The 19,101-nt window shown below is 34.8% G+C and overlaps 1 protein-coding gene across 1 annotated transcript; it reads left to right on the forward strand.

The window, feature by feature from the left end:
- The first annotated feature begins 2,065 nt into the window (after positions 1-2,065).
- Positions 2,066-18,419, forward strand: LOC110800792 (thioredoxin O2, mitochondrial). Its single transcript, XM_022006120.2, has 7 exons — positions 2,066-2,366; positions 9,183-9,251; positions 9,349-9,399; positions 10,606-10,685; positions 12,743-12,787; positions 15,446-15,540; positions 18,199-18,419. Exons 1-7 carry the CDS (start codon positions 2,132-2,134, stop codon positions 18,206-18,208), a joined length of 585 nt encoding a protein of 194 aa, XP_021861812.1. The 5' UTR covers positions 2,066-2,131; the 3' UTR covers positions 18,209-18,419.
- Positions 18,420-19,101: the final 682 nt, after the last annotated feature.

The following is a 19,101-nucleotide window of genomic DNA, read 5'->3' on the forward strand; positions in this document are numbered from 1 at the left end:
TAATGTATGTTTCAATTCTGCTTCGATGGTAGAAAAGGCGATTTGCTATCGAAAAACGTCATTTTTCTAGATTTAACAACTTCTCAGATCCAGTTCCTCTTATTCTATTTTTCTTTAGTTGTAAATTTATTTTTAATTGATCTAATCCTCGGCTTATATATTTTTTCTTCATATTATTATGTGCTATTTTTTTCCCTTTTGTTGAAGCTTGCCGATTTAATCTGATTAGAGTGGCATGAAATTTGGTAGAATATAGACATGCATATTACAATAGTATGGAAATTAAAATGTAGCGGCAAGTGGAAAATGCAGAGCTATTGATAATATGTACAACTGTGCATGTAGGCTTAGAAGTAATTTTGTGTAATTTTATTTTCAATGTATAATTCTGCCAAGGTTGTAATATTATTTTTATTTTTATTTTCGTATTGTGTAACTATGTAGAATTCGATCTTCCATGGCTAAAATATGTTAATTTCTTTTTTTTGTTAGAAGCTAAAATATGTAACGTTTTCATGTGTACCATATATTTGTCATGAATTTGAAAGTGAATAATTGTTCTAAATTATTTCCTTATTCTTTCATGTCCATTAATTACCTTTTATTATTGTTATTTCCAATTTAGTCTCCTCATTAATTGTGTGTGGGTTGATTTTGTTAATTTGTTTATTTCCTAAGTTTCCTTAAATAACGAAGCATGATAGATGAGGATTGGGGTTTTGAAACTTCCACATTCCTCACCACTCTGCTTTAATAATATAGATATACTAGTATGAAGCCCGTGCGATGCACGGAGAAGTATTGCTATATTGAATAAAAAATATTAGTTTGTCAATTACAATAAATGGCCAATAACTGGTAAATTATGAACTTATGATAAGATAAAAATAAAATTTTATCTTTCGCCTTAGCCAAACAATTTTTTAATACGTCGTACCTGTGTTTTTTAATATAATTTCTATCTTGTAGAATTTCACTATTATTAGGAACTTGCCCATGACGAATTTTATCTTTCGCCAACAATCACCCCGTTAGCCAATACTCGAAATAAGCTAATTGATAATAATCCTAATGTTATGATATGATGCAACCCAAAATTATTGGGACTAATTGATTGATCACTTGAACAGGACACAAATCAAAACCTGATACGAATAATATTTCCAAGTGCTTATACTTATACTTTCTACAATATGATATATATTGCATTACAAAACATGAACTTTACATCTACAACATAAAAAATATAGATTAATTACGTCAAAATATTATTATACTTCGTATATAGCCATATCATGTGATATGTTTTTTTTGATAAGTAATAAAGAATTATATTAGAAAGACTGAAAGACACCTAGGGGGTGTTTACCGTCCTTTTTCTTGCACTATATTCCCCTCCTACCCCTATAAGGAGGGCTAATGAAGTATGTTTTTCTTAAGGGGAAGATCGATGCTTGCATTGTGCACCATACCAATTTATGTGACCTTACACATTTAGGTAAATGGAACTTGCCTGCGGGTGTTTAATAATAAACTGGTGAATATCAGCTTTTAACGTTGAAAACGAATGAAAAGGAGTAGAAGGGTTACGATTAAGCCTAAGAAAACCAAGTCTATTTATATTTTTAAAACTAAAATTCTATGTCATGTTAAATTCTGAATAAAGTTTATCTTTTAAAAAAAAATACTTTATCTCATCGAATTTAATTAGAATTGTATTTATCTTTCGGTTTATGAATTGTATTTATCATTCGGTTTATTCCATTTGTTAGTTAATATCTATATTAGATTAATTGTTTTTTTAACAAATCTAAAATATTATCTTTTTGTTTTTCTAATAAATCTGAAATATTAGTTTATTTATATTATGTATTTGATGACATGGAAATATTATGTGGCGCTCCGAAATCTCTTGAAAAAACTCCCCTTTATATATATATTAGATTAGATTAGATTAGATTTGACATTCAGACAATATATTAACAATTTATTTACGAAAATACCCTTTAATATGATTTGCTCGCCAATCGGCTAGCTGGACTAGGCGGAGCTCGAGTGACCCGACCTATTGCAAAAACCCGTGTTAACCTCAAACGAAACACGATTTACTTAGCAGAACATCTAGCGGACGATGGCGGCGAGATTCTCTGCTCTTCGGTCATCTGTGCTCCAACCGCTACTTCGCCGCCACCAACTCCGGCCAATCATTCCTCGATCATCGTCATCACCGGTTTCTACCCAGAGTGCGCTCCCTTCTCCTACTCAATTTACCTCCCCCATGCCACTTTCTACCCTTACCATTCCCACTGCTGCCTGTGTCTTCTCATCCTTCTCTTTCGGTTCTAGAAGCTACTCTTCCGATTCAGGTATACACGTCTCTCTTTCTCAGTTATGAAATTGGCAGTATTATTCTTGATTGTATGCTTCATTGTATAATCAAATGTGTCTACTTTAGCGTATTCAAAAAAATGAAAAGGATTTTCTTCTTAGATAGTACTTGATTGCAGGCGAGACACCGTTGATTTATTAATTTGATGAAACTATTACTAATGATTTATTGTTTATGTTGTATACGGAGTATTTGTTTATAAGCACAAGTTAGAATTATCAAATTACTCATTGTACTTGTTAGAATTCATCATCTAGGATGAATTCATTGTTTAAAGCTGAATATCAGCAAGCTTTGAGAGAAGAAAAGATCAGAGAATTCAGAGAGAATTTTATCTTATTATTGAAATGAATGAATTGAATTGATTGCAGCAGCTGAGAATACTATAAATACAAGATGAGTAGTGAGGTGTTCCAACCAATGGGAAAGTTACAAACGTACAACTCAGCAACTACAACAATCAGTGAGGCATCATTACAACTTAGCTTAACAAACTGACTTCTAACTGAATCCTTAGAATTTAGGATGAGTTTTTAGAGCTGATGTCATAGCTTGTAGAAGATAGTCAAGCTTGGCAGTGTGCTGATGTTGATGAGCAGATGTTGGCTTGTTCCTTGTTGTGCTGATGCATTGAAGGACAGACGAAAGAATAAGGTTAGCTATAGAACTAAGACAATGTACACCAACACCCCTTCAAACTTGGTATGGGTAAGGTATTGACCGTGCCAAGTTTGGAAGATAGAGTTCTATGTTGACAGCTAGGGAGAATTTTGGTGAAGATGTCAGCTAACTGATCTTCAAGAACCTTATCCCTAGTGAAATGACAATCCACTTTAATGTGTTTTGTTCTTTCATGAAAAATGGGATTTTTAAGCAATGTGAAGGGCAGATTGATTGATTGTCACAGTTCAGTTGAACTGGTTTCAAATCTTTGATGCCCAATTCCTCCGACAATCTGACTATCCATGAGACTTCACTGGCAGGTTGAGACATGACCTTATATTCTGCTTTAGAAGAGCTCGACTGTAGATTGCTTTTTAGATTTCCAGCTGATAGGTGAATTACCAAGAAGGAGAATATAGCCTGTGACTGATCTTCTGGTGGAAGAACAAGCTGCCCTATCACAGTCAGAAAAGGGTAAGCTGATATGTAGCCCTTAGAAGGATGCCTTGCCCTGCTGTATGATTAACATATCTAAGGGTGTGAGTGAGAGCAGTAATATGAGCATGCTTAGAGGAGTGCATGAACTGAGTGATTGTACAACAGAAGCAAGATCTGGTCTAGTATGAGTAAGAAAATTAAGCTTGCCAACATAGCACCTGTATAGGTTAGCATTAGAGTAATCCTCTCCTTCTTGGGTAAGCTTTAGATTTAATGGAAATATCAAGCTCACAGTCAGACAACATTTCCTTAGTGTATTTCCTTTGTGTAAGGACATAACCATCAGAAGTGTGGCTGATTTCAATGCCAAGGAAATAATTGAGGAGACCCAAGTCCTTGATGCTGAAAGTGTGCTGAAGGCGAGCCTTCAAAGAAGAGATTTCAGCCTTATCAGAACCTGTGATGATAATATCATCCACATACACTGCCACAATAGTGATATGAGAAGAGTGATGCTTAATGAAGAGAGAGTAATCATTCTTTGACTATTTATAACCTTGAGACTTTTATTCATCAGGTAGTCGAGCAAACCATTGTCTAGAAGCTTGCTTGAGACCATAGAGTGACTTAGTGAGCTTGCAGACATGACCAACAGGAGCATGAACACCCTCAGGAACCTTAATGTAAACCTCTTCATCAAGATTGCCATGAAGAAAGGCATTGTTGATGTCTAATTGAAATAATTTAAAGTCTTTGCTAGCAGCAAGAGAGATTAAACACCTTACCTACCTTTCAACAGAACCATCTGCATTCTTCTTCATTCTTCTTGATTCTTGCCCTTTGGAAGTAAAACAAAATCCAAAGTGTGGTTGTTGTCTAAGGCAGTGATTTCCTTCTCCATACCATCTAACCACTTAATATCTGTAGCAGCTTCTTTATAGGAAGTTGGTTCAATGTGACTTAAATGAGCAGCAATTAGAACCTTGTGTTTGTTAGGAAGACTATCATAGGCAACAAGGTTGCACCAATGTTTGACAGGCTTAGAGCAAACAAAGTCCTTAAGATGAGCCGGAGGTTTGGAGACTCTTGTGGATTTTCTGTGAGGTTGATCACAAGGGGTAGAAGACTCAGTAGAAACAACTGTAAGAACTGGAGAAGAGGAGATAGGAGATAATGGATGTGGTGGTTCTGTTGTATCCTCAGGAGTGTCAGGAAGAGTGTCTATATGAAGATCAGCATGAGGATCTGGAGGAGGATCTGAAGTGTTAGTAGAAATAGAATCTGAAAAAGGTGTGACAAGTGGTAAGAAAAATTTATTGGAATAGGCTGATTGGGAGTGGAAGAATAATGAAAAGGAAATTGATGTTTATGGAAAACAACATCTCTACATGTAACAAGTTTATTACTAGATAGATTTAAGACCTTATATGCCTTTTGAGTGGAAGGATAGCCAATGAAAACACAAGGATCTGCTCTTGGGTCAAACTTTGACCTTTGAACTTTAGATGTAGTGATATAGCATAGGCAGCCGAAAACCCTCAAGTGAGAAAGATTGGGTTTGGTTTTGAACAATTTTTCATAAGGTGTAGAGAAGTTGATACTTTTCAAAGGCATTCTATTGATTAAGTAAGTTGCAGTGAGAGTACAAGCACTCCAATACTTATCAGGAAGTTTAGATTGAAAAGATAAGGCTCTAGCTGTCTCAAGAAGGTATTTGTGTTTCCTCTCCAAAACACCATTTTGTTGAGGTGTGTGACTACAACTAGTCTGTCCTAAAATAACTTTGTTAAGAAACAAGGCCTTCATTCCTCCCTCAGTTAGATTAGGAGCATTATCTTATCTAACTTGTTTAACAGTCAAGCCAAACCGGTTCTCAACATAAAGTAAAAATTGAGTCATAATCTGAACTGAGTATGTTTTATTTCTTATAAGATGTGTCCAAGTCATTCTGGTGTAATCATCTACAATTGTAAGAAACTGATTACACCTAGAGGAATCAAAAACAAAATATGCCCCCATACATCAATATGTAGCAAATCAAAAGGTTTGGTTGTCTTGATACAACTGGCTGAAAAAGGAAATCTAGTTTGTTTAGCTAGAGGACAGATCTGACAAAATGATTCAGCTAAACAACCATGTACATCAACACCTATTAGGCCTTTTATTTTGCCAAAAGACATGTGCTCTAGTCTGAGATGCCATAGCTTGGCTTCTTGTATTGCAGCTGGCTTAGCAGATGAAAGAGCATACTTATTTGAGGTTAAACTGCTGTCTGGTACCAAGAGATCTTCACTTAAGCTGTACAGGCCTTTCTCCAACTTATCAAGAAGAATATGTTTGTTCTTGGAAAGGTCCTGAATATAGCATTCACCATTTGTAAAAGAAATTGAACGCTTAGTATCACAACATAGCTTAGAAATAGATATCAGATTAAACTGAAATCCTGGAACATGTAAGGCATCTCTGAGAATAATTTCTCCACCTAAGTGTGCTGAACCTTTGTGCTTTACTTGTAATTCAGTTCCATCAGGTATAGTAATGGTATGTTTTCCATCATGTATAGGCTCAAACGAAGTAAAAAGAGATAAATTTGAATACATGTGGTCACTAGCACCAATGTCTAATATCCACTTTCTTTTGAAATTAGACAAAAGACAGAATGTACCTTTTAGATTGATAACTAGTTGCTAATCCAAGTGAGTGAGAGCCAGAAGTCTCAGCTTGGTTAGCAACTTGCTGATTGTGCAAACATTTCATCAATTGAGTGTACTTCTCTTCTGTAAATGTGGCATTGGCATGAATAACACCTGGTTCTGCCTCTTCTTGAGTTTCTTTAGGAGTAAACTCTAGTTGAGCTGCTGCTGCTATTCTTTTTCCTTTACCCTTGAAATCCTTCGGATAACCATGGAGTTTCCAACATTTATCAATAGTGTGATTTCTCATTTTGCAGTGATCACAAAATAGATTGTTCCTGGTGTTGAGTTCTTAAATTGGCGTCCAGATCCTGCATACTGAGAATTAGAACCCACATTTTATTGATTCTCATAAGGCTTGTTGTCAAATCTTCTGCCATTGAACGTTGTGGACTCTGAATGTGTCTGAACTCTATGATTGTGCACCTCCTTTTGCCGTTCCTCCTGAAGTGAAAGACCATAAGCTTTTGAAATTGTAGGCAAGGGATTCATCATCAGAATACTGCTTTTAGGATGCTCATACTTCTGATTCAGTTTCATCTAGGGCCGAGCTCCGATCCGAAATCACAATTCCAATAAGATATCCGTATCCAAAATTTGCAATTTTTGATATCCGTATCTGATCCGAAAATTTTGGGTATCCGATATCCGAATAATTTCGGATAGGATAAAAGCGGATATCCGTAATTCGACTATTGCTTTATTTATCAAAAAAAAATTGTTTGCAAATTTATTTCCACTGAGATTGATACTTACAAAACATAGTTCTTTTTCTCTTTCCCAAATCATACAAAGTATAAAACTAAGAAGATAGCAATGTACAGATCTAAAATAACAAAATAACAAAACAAAAGTTATCAGATCTACAAATTTACAATCAAGAAATATAATGAAATCTACAAGTACGTATAAGAAAAAATTATAGTTTAGCTTATCTATATCTATCTATGCGCGCGTCGTTATTTTGCTGGAGTCACTTGACTTGATGAACGATGGCGAGATCGACGAGAAAAAACAGAGGTTTTGTACATACGGAGTAAGTGGGAGTGAGGGATAATGGAGGTTTTGTAAGAAAGAAAAAAGGAGGAAGAAAGTGTTAGGTATAGAAAAGAAAAGTACGGGGTAAAGGAACATCTAGAAGTGAAATTGTAACATGGGTGGGCCTTGAGGGAAGAATATATTTAAATGGCCCAAGTAATACGGGGTACAATTGGTTTATATAAGGGATTTAAAATTCATTTCATATTTAGTGAAAAAATCTCATAGTTTCGAAAAAATCTAAAAAATCAATATCCGAAAGGTATCCGATATCCAAACTTTTCGGATCGGATATCCGATCCGAAATCAATTTCCGGATTGGATATCCAAAAAATCGGATCAAATACGGATCAGATATTCGGATTTTCGGATAATCAGATAGTTTTGCTCAACCCTAGTTTCATCAGAAATTGAATCAATCTTTGATTCTGCTGTGTTTTAAGTAACTTCTGAGTGAGTGTACAACTACAACCAGTACAAACACAAACAGGTAATGGTTCCAATCCATCAAGTTGCTCCCACAACAGTTTGATCTTAGTAAAGAAATTAGCGACTGCTTCATCATCGCCTTGTTTAGTTCACTTAATTGTTGTTGAACAGAAAATAGTTAAGGTCCAAATTCTCTGCAGTATCTTTCCTCTAATTCAAGCCATATTGCCCTTGCTGTTTTGAGATATGGAACACTTCTTGCAATTGAAGGTTCAAGAGAGGCCAGCATCCATGAAATGACTAGATCATTGCTTCTGATCCATATCCTGTAGTTTGCAGAATTCACTGCTGGTTGACTCAAACTGCCATCAACAAAGCACCGCTTGTTTCTAGCTGATAATGCTATCATCATTGAACGTCTCCAATGACTGACATTTTCCTTTACCTTCGAATTCAATGCTCACCAATTTCGTGGCATTTAAATCACTGTTATTGAGATAGTAAGCAGAATTAGGATTCTGTGATGGATCTTGTTGTTCTGTAGGCATTTTGCTACTGAAAAATCACAATTTCTTTGAAGATTTGATTGAAAAATTAACAAGAAGAAGAGTAATTGCAGGATCAAATGATCATCTGCTCTGATACCATGTTAGAATTCATCATCTAGGATGAATTCATTGTTTAAAGCTGAATATCAGCAAGCTTTGAGAGAAGAAAAGATCAGAGAATTCAGAGAGAATTTTATCTTATTATTGAATGAATGAATTGAATTGATTACAGCAGCTGAGAATACTTTAAATACAAGATGATTAGTGAGGTGTTCCAACCAATAGGAAAGCTACAAACGTACAACTCAGCAACTACAACAATCAGTGAGGCATCATTACAACTTAGCTTAACAAACTGACTTCTAACTGAATCCCTAGAATTTAGGATGAGTTGTTAGAGCTGATGTTATAGCTTCTGGAAGATGGTCAAGCTTGGCAGTGTGCTGATGTTGATGAGTAGATGTTGGCTTGTTCCTTGTTGTGCTGATGCATTGAAGGACAAACAAAAGGAAGGTTAGCTATAGTACTAGGACAGTGTACACCAACAGTACTATACGATGCCAAGAAATGTGTAGGAAATAAAAAAAATGTATGATGAAGTTAATAATATGCAATTATGCACAAAAGAGGATTAAGAGAACAATATGGAGTATTAAACTATCAAGCGAGATGATAAACTGTTGAAAAAGGTGCTACGAGTTGTTTTTGGGTGTGTGTGTGCGCGTGCCTACCAGTACGTAGTTTTGGGGTATGATGGTACTATCATGGACATTATAATGTTAAATGTAACTTTGATACTTTCCTTGCCAAATTACATTTAAATCCATTCCCCGCCTTTTAATATTACTGGCTACTTAATGGGCTGAAAGGGTTTCTAGTTTGTGAATTATTGTTATGCTTAACTCAATGAGAAAATTGGGTCTTCAGTTCATGGCCACTATTGACAGTTTTTTTGTTTTTTTTCCCTAAATGCTTCAAATATAGAGTTGCCTTCAAATGTGGTCCTGGTCCAGTCTGATGATCAATTGACTGCCTCTCTACGGAAGGCTGAAGGTATTCAGTTTATATGCTCTTCTCTCCCCCCCCCAATTTTTTTTGTTAATTTGATGAGTGTTCTTTGTTAAAGTTGTGTTTTTTGTTGTTGTTGTAGATGAATCTTCTCAAGCAATCTTCTACTTCACAGCAGTTTGGTGTGGTCCATGTAAGTTGTCTAAATTTTTTATTTATTTTATGTGAAAGATGCTGATTTAGATTCATGGTATTCTAACAAAAAGAGATGAATTGAAGAGTAAGATTCAGTATGATTTTTTCATTAGATTTGCAGACATATGACACATTTTAATTCTCTTTCTGAAGTTTTCTAGATAACAGATGGTTTATTGACTCGCTTCTTTTGGTTAACATGCTTGTTCATGTTTCTTCTTAATCATAAAAATATTGTATTATATTCAATGTCATGTTAATAAGTTAAAGAAGTAGATGCAAGGTACTATCTCTACCACTGTTCCTTGAGGTCTAGACGTATGTCTTATAGATTTTGGTTCCGAAAACTAAAGGATGGATGGTCCACTGTTTAAGGTTTTTCTAAAGGAAACACCATCACTACCTATGATAAAGAGCCTAAGGTATCTCCTTTTCTTCACGGCAAAGACAACTACCTCTTGAGAAGGAGCTCAAATTCTCAATTGAGCTTCAATAGATGAGATTCAATTTCTCACAACCCTGGATGTTTCTTATACTATCTCTTCTGATGCTACTCCAAATGAGACTAGGAAATACATTAGTCCTAGAATTCTATGTCCCTTTTTCATATGGCCACTGCTCCTTTAGTAAAATATAAGATCACTTCCACAAAATTTTCTTAATAGTATTTACTAATAAAAAATAGCTTCCGAAAATAAAATATTACTTTTAAATCTTGGCCAGACTGAATAAAGTTATACTTCTGTTCTTGCCATGATGAGGAGAATATCTTTAGTTCCCAAATTTGAAATTTTTATTTGCTTCCGACTGAATTTGAAATACCAAAGCTAGAGAAAATTGCATTCCACGTTTCCGTCAACTACACTACTCCACTGGTGCAAATTTACATTACTCCAAGACTGTGCCTGATATGTCTTATCAGCAATTCTGGTTTCAACAGTATAACTGGCCGGTATTCTTTTCTGTTATGAGTTAATGAGCAATGTCAGTCTTTTGTTTCAGGACTGTCCTCTTTTGTACATATATACTTTGAACTTTTGAAGTGGTATTATTTGCTTTTAAATATCCCTTGATATCTCCTCCTTACAGTTTCTTCGTGAAAATCTCCAGCAAGAGAATGTCATATTCTTTATGATGTGGGCTCATTAGCTTTGATAATGCTGATTGGTTAGGATTGGTCTTTATTTTTGAACATGTTTTGCAGGTCAATTTTTGTGGCCAGATATGAAGAAATTGAGTGAACGTTTTCCTGATGTAAAATTTTACAAGATTGATATTGATGAGGTAATAATACATCATTCCAAAAAATTTCGCTCAGTGTGTTAATGAGCATCCAAAAAGTATGGTTTGACTGATTGGCGATTGCACTCTGCTCTTTTTTAATCAGAAATTTACATTTCTAAAAACAAGGTATAGATACAAAATATTACTCTTGGAAAAATGTGGCATGATACTGTAAGTATGTTGGTTGTTAAAGTAACATCTAAATGTGCATAGTTGATATATCTTCATGTTAAGGCTCTTGGATTTCTCATTGGCTCATTATACCTCTTACAGATTAGACCATTCTCTTGTTTATAAGGAGCTCATGCGTTTGGGTTTCGTTTAACCGTCTGAGGTTAAACCCCCTTTTGTGAGGTCTACTGTGATGAATGGTAATTTGTAGGGTCTCTGTGGTGATGAAATTAAAGTAGTACAAAGTTACAGTCCAGGAGGATATGCTTCCTTATGTCCAACAAACAACAATACTATTATATCAGGGGAAAATAGATATGCTACTGTGTGGTGGTTGAACAAAGCGTTTAGAAAGGATGAGCTCTACATAAACTCTTCATGGATATATGCACATGCACAATTAAAGAAAATATTTAGTCAATGTTTATGAGATCTACTACTTGTGACTCTTGTTTATAAGAAGAATGTGAAGAGTTGGGTAAATGATTTAGGTACATCTTGAAATTTGAAGTGATATTATTAGTTTGAGCAATTGTTTGCTAGGTTTTATGTTATTTTTTGCATCAGTCTTCTGTTTCATAGTTTCACTCACCTTAGCCCACAGTAACGGATATTCTGGAGTTTTCTGTATTTAACCTTGGTAGCATAATTTTGAAGTAAATATGAATTTTAACTTTGTCAGAGTATACTGCAAGTAAATTTTTATCAAATATCAAGTGAAGCTAAACAGTCTTAATGTAGAAAATAAGACCTAGTTGGCTGCAGAAGTTGTGAGTCAATTCATGTCTTCTTGCAGAATTGTTGAGTGGTCATAACTTGCACCAAGCATAAAATAAATTTAAAAGAGATCAAACAGTAGCTAATGCATCATGTATCTTGACCTCTTTGTTTTCTTTATATCCCCTTTCCTTCTTTGAGGAAGGAATAGGTATTAAGTATTAACCCTCTGACCTTAAGGATGTTGTCTCGTTTATAATAAAAGGTTTATTTATCTAAAGCTTCAAGTTTTACAAGTTTAAATGATTGGTTGGCCTAAGCAAGAGCTGAAGAACGGATGCTTGAGCTCAATATGTGATATGCATATAGGGAGTGAGCCAGTGAGGTGGGGTTGGGGAGAAGAAGGGCAGCACAAGAGGAATTCAACAGTGATAAGAAAAATGTAGCTAAAACAGGGACTTGGTAAGGGTGAGCGGGAAAAGAGAGATGATTGAACTAGAGAGAGATTCAAAGAGAGCACTAAAGCACTGAAGAGATATGTAACTAATGTAAGAGAGTAAGAGTAAGAAGCAGGAAAGGGAAATATAGGGGCTTGAGGAGGATATTGACTAATGTTAAAGAAAACAAGCTAAAATAATCGTCGTCCTTTAAGGGAGGCAATTTTCTGAAAAAGTTGATAACAATCATCATAGCATGCATATTATGAACATCATTTCTTCACTGCAGGGTGTAAAGAAAGAGAAAGAACTGGTTGTGAGACTTCAAAGAGCGTGTTTCATAACATGCCTGTTTTACCCTTTAAGAACTCAGGGCGTAGTAATTTATGAATACCTACTCTTAAATAATGTTTTTTGTTTGAGTTGTAAATCAAATATTTCTGCATCAAACTTTATTTATTTCTACAACTAAACAATTGAAAAGCAAACCTTTTTATTATTATTGCAATGTAGTGAGACATGCCTAATTACTTCTTTTTTCCCTTGTTTATTCATATCATGCATGTCATTTAAGTTTTAGATATTGGGAGACAAAAACTAAAATATTAATTATACAAGCCCTCTCTTTGGTTTTATCATAGCTGATGTGCGTCCTTGATTTAAAATTTTATACTGTGACAAATGTGTACATATACGGCCAGGTTATAATTAATCGTTTATGGTTGTTTCTAGGTGGGAACTGGACCTACAATAAGCAAATTAAATATATGCTCCGTGGTGAGATTTCTGTCCTTTATTTTTACTTTTAATTTGCTTGTACGTGAAATTAGTTGTTGCTCTTTATCGTGTCCGGGACCTAACTCTAACTTGGTTCGTTGGGATTTGATACCTATTGATGAATATTAGCATATGCGCTTACTCTCATTTATATTTGGAAGAACTTGAATGATTAATTTATTTTATTCTATTTTATTTTTTATTTTTTATTCAACGCATATATGTTTTTAGGCGTCACTCATCTAAGACCCATGGCTTTGTTACCTAACCGACTAACCCCATATATCATACCAGTTGGTGAACCAAATGCAATCTTTAATGAATGTTGTGAGTTATTATCACTATTTCTGACTCTTTCTGTAGTTTGATTTTGAGTAGCAGCATGTGGGTCTATTTTGGCTATCAAAGCCAATATTTTAAAAAGAAAAAAGTACCTATTTGGATTAAATTGGCCAGTTATTTGGTTAAGTGATCGGTGTTGTTTTAACATTTTTAAGGAAAGATATGAAGTTCAATTTTCATCAAGATATGTTGTCACCAGTCTAGAGAAGCATTTAATACCAGTGGGCTGCAGGCCTGCAGGTGTTAAGTGCGGTGATAAATTTAGAAAGTGTGAGCTGCACAGTCCTGCAACAATATGGAATTACTAAGAGAAGGACTCTCAGAGCATTTTGATTAAGTAAGGAGCACGTTTTAATTGGCTTATAACAAGAAAGTGGCAGAACCTGAAATCTATTTACATACCGCAAATCCCAGTTCTTATTTCAGTGGAGAAAACTTTATAACAGTAAGAAGCTGCAATGAAGTTGAAGATTTTGAAGCTTATCCAATTAAACTATCGTCAACTTCAGCAGAAAATTAGAATTTCATACAAGGCTTTTTGATAGGTTTAGATACAACTCAAATAAGGAAAAGTGTGGCATCACATAAAAGGCCTCACCAGCTCTTTTAGCCCGAAAGAAGGAAATTGTCCATTTTTCAAAAATTAAGAAGTCCTGTTTAGGAATTCTTTTGAGCTGTAATAAATCTAGGGATGCGAGGTATTTTCGCTAGATTTGTTTATGAAGGCGTGTTAAATAAGGAAAGGGATCCAGCACCTATGTTTAGGTCCATTAAGATTTTAAAGACGTCATCTCCAGCAACTTGTTTCAAGATAAAAGCAGCTCATGTTAATTGGTTTTCCAGATAAGCAGTGTGTGAATTGAAGCAAGTAGCAGCATCCATTTTTCAGCGCTAAAGCAGAGAATATGACTTCATATTAACGTATATAATTTATTTATTTCTTAGGCTTTGGGAAATCCTGGCCTGCATATTAGCTATATAATTTATTACTCCCTCCGTCCCAGAATACTCGTTACACTTTCTTTTTTCATCCGTCCCAGATTACTCGTTACACTTTTTTTCCAACCCATTTTAGGAAAGTTTTTATTATATTTTAATAGATGTCCCTTTCTCACTTTAACCCACCAAACAAATATTTTAATTTCAACTCTCCTATCCTTCGATATAAAAATATCATACATTCTCTTTCCTCTAATATTAAAATATCCCACTAACTTCCATCACATCTAATTTTTAATAAAATAATTAATTTGATAACCACACTACTACTTATCGCATTAAACTGTGTGCCCAGGAGAGTTTAACGAGTATTCTGGGACGGAGGGAGTATGTTCTTGTAGTAACAGAATTGGGAGACCTGGATGTTTGTTTGCTTCTTTTTTATTTTTGGTTCTTTTTCTTTTTTCTTTTCTCTTCCATGAATTCCCATTTGGGGATTATGGCATGTTTATACTTGTTCAAAAGTCTTAAGAATGTTTTTGACATACAGTTTTCATAATTGTTGGGTGGAGTAAGATTGTAGTTAGTATTCGGCTTGTGAATAATCCTTTGAAACTATCTTTACACTTCGTAAAAGTTACTATTCAAGCTCTTTCTAGTTTAAATATGCGTAAGCCCATGCCCTCTTATACATTAAAAGTTGCTCAAAGTTTTACCATTTATTGCCTGTATTTGGAGGCAAAATCTATTTAATTGCAGTTGCAGTGAACGAGTATCACATAATGAGCCCTGAATTGGCATATTATTTTTGTGTTAGAGGATTACTGTAATTCTCAATATCCCCTCTGTTATTTTTATTTGATGCATTAGCACTTAGAACAACTATTAAGAAATTAGCGGTATGTGTCAGGAAAACAGAGTTGAATTGTCTTTCCACCAGCGACACTTGTGGACCTCTGGTTTTTCTTGGTTTTATAGCTGGATATATTTGCTTCTCTTGAGAATGTGAAATGCCTTCCCAGCTCTCCTTTTATGTCAAAGCTTCCGTATAATTCACTGTATTTATTACCCTTGGAATGTGCAGTGCTTGCCGTCGTTCTTACTTCTATCGCATCAACACCTCCATTTAACATACAGCTAGAATGTCTTGAACTATGTTCCACATGTAAAACATAATTTAAAGTAGAACGAGAGGAGTAAGTGGGTAAATCTTTTAGTTGCAATTCTTTGTCTGCTCTGTTCGAAATTAGTTGTACATATTTTGACACTTTGAAGTTTGAACTGGGATCTTTGCATGATTATTTCATAGCAAAATATATCTGTTCACTCGCTTTTCCATAATTTTCACTTTTGTTTACTTGCTTTTTCCATCTTTAGCCAACTCTCCACTTTTTCAAGAATGGGAAAAAGGCTGCAGAAGTGGTTGGTGCTGATGTGAAGAGGATCAAGGATATATCGTCTACATTGTACAAGTAAGGATATCTTTTCTTTTTCCCCATGTTATGTGTTCTATAATTTTTGGTAGTTGGCAATCTTGGCATGCTTGAGAGCTCTTTTGAATCCTGAAATGCGGGTCGGCGTCTAACCTAATGTGCAATCACACTTTGCATTGTTGGTCGTTGATGTTGTTTGTTACATGTTGAGATATAGGGTATTACTATTTTGAAGTTATTTATAGTTGGGATCTTGCCTCACCTCTGTTTGGATTGTGGACATGAGCCACATGGCCACTTGTTGAAAAGGCTTGTTAGTGTGTTCAATTTACTCACCTCTATAGAGTGTGCATGATATCCATTGCCTACCAACAAATTCACTGAATGTCATTTGTTAAATTCGATAAAGTAGCAATACTTCATTATAACCTAAATTATTAGTTTTCCCTCTTTTTCTTTAAGCTTTCTCTTGATAAACATCAAAGAGCATGTTGCTAGGCATGCAAAAAAGGATCTACTAGTGGATAATGTAATGGGATAACCAAGGCTCCCATGGGTTTCAAATTAGGGTTAGGCTATCTAATCTGAATGAGGTGGCGAGATATGTAGGGTTATGAGAAGGTAGTTAAATGAGGAGGTGAGAAGGCAACTATATTCTACATTCGTACTCAAAAGTCCATCTTTTTGTTTGTCTAGTAATGTTTGTAATAAAACATGTACATTGTACGTTGAAAAAAGAAGGTGCACTTTCACTTCAAAAAATTGTGTTCTCACCTTCTCAATTTAAGAACCTTCTTTATGGATTCATTTCCTATTGACGCAAACACAAAGGCTTACATTGACTATAATTCAACTCCTTAGCAGCAAGTGACACTCTTAGGTAACCTAAAAGGTAACTGCCCCTCTGCTTTTCTCATCCCTTTGATTTTCAATTGTTCTGCTTCATTCTCTTCCTTTTCTTCATCTTAAAAAAGGAACTACTTCCAAGTTCTATTTCTAAGTGCACAATTGAACAAAGTCAACCATTTTAATAGACCAATTTAATACATAGTAATGCACATATACTTTAAAACAATTCTCAAACTCTATGGTCCTTGTGCCAACACACAAAATACTAGGCTGCCAACATTACTGTGATTGTGGCCGCCAAAGGATGCTCATTGGGGTAAAGCTGATCCGAACATGTTCGTATATACTGGGGAGATGCCTTGTCATCACAGACACTATTAACCAAATTGAAGTAGGTTTAGGCTTGATTGCTGTCCTTTTGACTGGGGTATGAAAAACTTCTAGTTGTGGGCTAAGGTTTGAAGCTTGTTTTCCAATCAAGAGATTTATAAGCACTTTAGAGTAGGCTAGGGGAAATCAACTGGCTTAAATACAGGCCAAGCCGAGTAATGCATGCTTTTCTTTTAATTTTTTCAAACAATTTTTCAGGTAACTAAATTAAATGGTTTTACAATTTTGATCCACTATTAGCAGTGGTCGTATATGGATTGGCAAAAAGTTATGAGATGAGTATTGTGTAAGATATTTGATCCTTAATACTTCCTCCGTTCTCTTTTAGTTGCAACATTTCTATTTTAGGCCGTTTCTTTTTAGTTGCAACGTTTCTATTTTTGGCTACTTTACCCACTTAACTTAACCAAACTACCCTCATTCATATTTAAAAACAAACCTTTTGCTCCAATTATATCATTAAAGTTGACCTAACCTATTTTGGAGTTCAATGGTTAATAGTTTCAAGTTGAAAAGTTGCATTCAGAACCCCAAAAATATTATAATGGACTTTTGAGTCTGGTCACTTTAGACTCATCAAATGCAAGCATTCCATTTTATGTCGTATCTTGGGTCTCAGCACTCAACATGAAATGGTGAATTTATGCTAGGGTTATGGAAAAACTGTGAAGATGTAAGATGTAAGATGTTCTGCAAAATAATGTGAAGGATCTACGTTGAACACACATGCATTCTAGTCTTATCCATAGTGAAAGTTATATAACAAATGTGAATCTTTGGTTAAATTTCAACTTGTATTTGCTTTGCTACAGCCTATACCTTTACGGCCCGTTTGGTAGCCGGCAATAAATGGTGTCAATGAGAATGAATTTGTATGTAAATTGGTAAGGAAAATCAATATTCATTCCCATGGTAATGCAAGTTCACTCAAAATTATCTCTTTTTCTTTATAATTTCCATTACCTTCCATTGCCATTTGGGGAGTGGTATTAGGTGGGAATGCAAATTTATGAAGGAAAACACCAAATTTAAGACAAAATTTCATTACCATGGATATAATGGTGTTATTTTCTTGTCAAATAACACTAAGATTCATTCCCACTCCCACCATTTATTATCGGCTACCAAACGGGCCGTTAGTACTTCTTGCTGTAACTCCGCATTTACCAGCTGTGTAGAATTACTCCAAGCAATTTACTTCCTTGTTGCTGAATAATAAACCAAATTAAACTACTAATGCACTAGGACGTGATATAATCTTAAATGGTGCATTTTTCCACTTGATGCTGATTTTCTATGGATAATTGCATGTGGCAAACATCGGCAAACATCCATGGGAGTTAGGGAGTGCATGAAATTGAGGAGATTAAGCATATTTGTTTGACAAAAGGTTCTTGGATTCTTGTTGGAATCCATTGTTCAAATTTCTCATGCTCGGGTCTTTTGTGTCTCTTTCAGGAATGAGTAGAAAAGGTCCTCCCGCTGTGTGGAAATTGGAAATGTATCCTTGACATTAGTGTAGACAATAGATCGGATTGTCTTGTTATACGAAGTATATATATATTTTTAATTCTAATAGATTTCGAATTTTATGTCATTTTTGATGATCTCTTTTGCAAACGAATATGTTTGTTGATTGAACATTAACTACATACGGAGTAATATTTTTGTGGTTGACAGATTTGATTGCATCCTCTGTTTTGTTTACATTGGTAGACATATAGATATATTGTTATTAAAGGGTGCAATAAGTCAGTTTCTCAAATGTTATATAGTTTGATCCTACTAAGCATAGAAGGCCTCAAGCAATGGTTTGGTATTACATTGGCACGGCAGCATCAACTAATTTTTAAAGGAAAGGCCAAAGTCTCCTATCCTTTCGTGTTCTTAATAAGTGGTTGTCATGGAATTAAAGTTGTACGTAAATTGTAAGGTATGTCATATGTGTACACTTATGGTAATGCTAGTTTATCACAGAAGTGTTCAACTATTAATAGGGAGTTGATATTGAATGGTAATGGAATTATGGAAGTATAGGAATGGAATTTACAACTTTGTAATAAAAATGGGCATGAATAGAAGTTAATGTTAATCAAGTTGAGCAATTGGAACTCGACTCAATCAACTCTGTCGGTCAAAACTTGACTCAAGTTAGCTCTACTTGAAACCTTATAACGAGATAGTTTAATCAAGGACAACTTGCCAATGTAGAATTTTAAACTTCAAGTTGAATGGTGTAAGTAGTCTCTTTAAAATTTGCATAATATCATAGATTAGGTACATTACAAAAGGCACAGCATACCACATGAAATAACAATGAATAAGCTTCCTAATAGATAATATCCTAATATAATACACACC

The sequence above is a fragment of the Spinacia oleracea genome, chromosome 1, assembly GCF_020520425.1.
Source record: "Spinacia oleracea cultivar Varoflay chromosome 1, BTI_SOV_V1, whole genome shotgun sequence".
Classification (NCBI taxonomy): Eukaryota; Viridiplantae; Streptophyta; class Magnoliopsida; order Caryophyllales; family Amaranthaceae; genus Spinacia; species Spinacia oleracea.

Coding starts and splice junctions, on each gene's coding strand:
- LOC110800792 (XM_022006120.2), top strand. CDS start 2,132: ATGGCGGCGAGATTCTCTGCTCTTCGGTCATCTGTGCTCCAACCGCTA. Junction 9,252..9,348: donor CTCTCTACGGAAGGCTGAAG/GTATTCAGTTTA, acceptor TTGTTGTTGTAG/ATGAATCTTCTCAAGCAATC. Junction 9,400..10,605: donor AGCAGTTTGGTGTGGTCCAT/GTAAGTTGTCTA, acceptor CATGTTTTGCAG/GTCAATTTTTGTGGCCAGAT.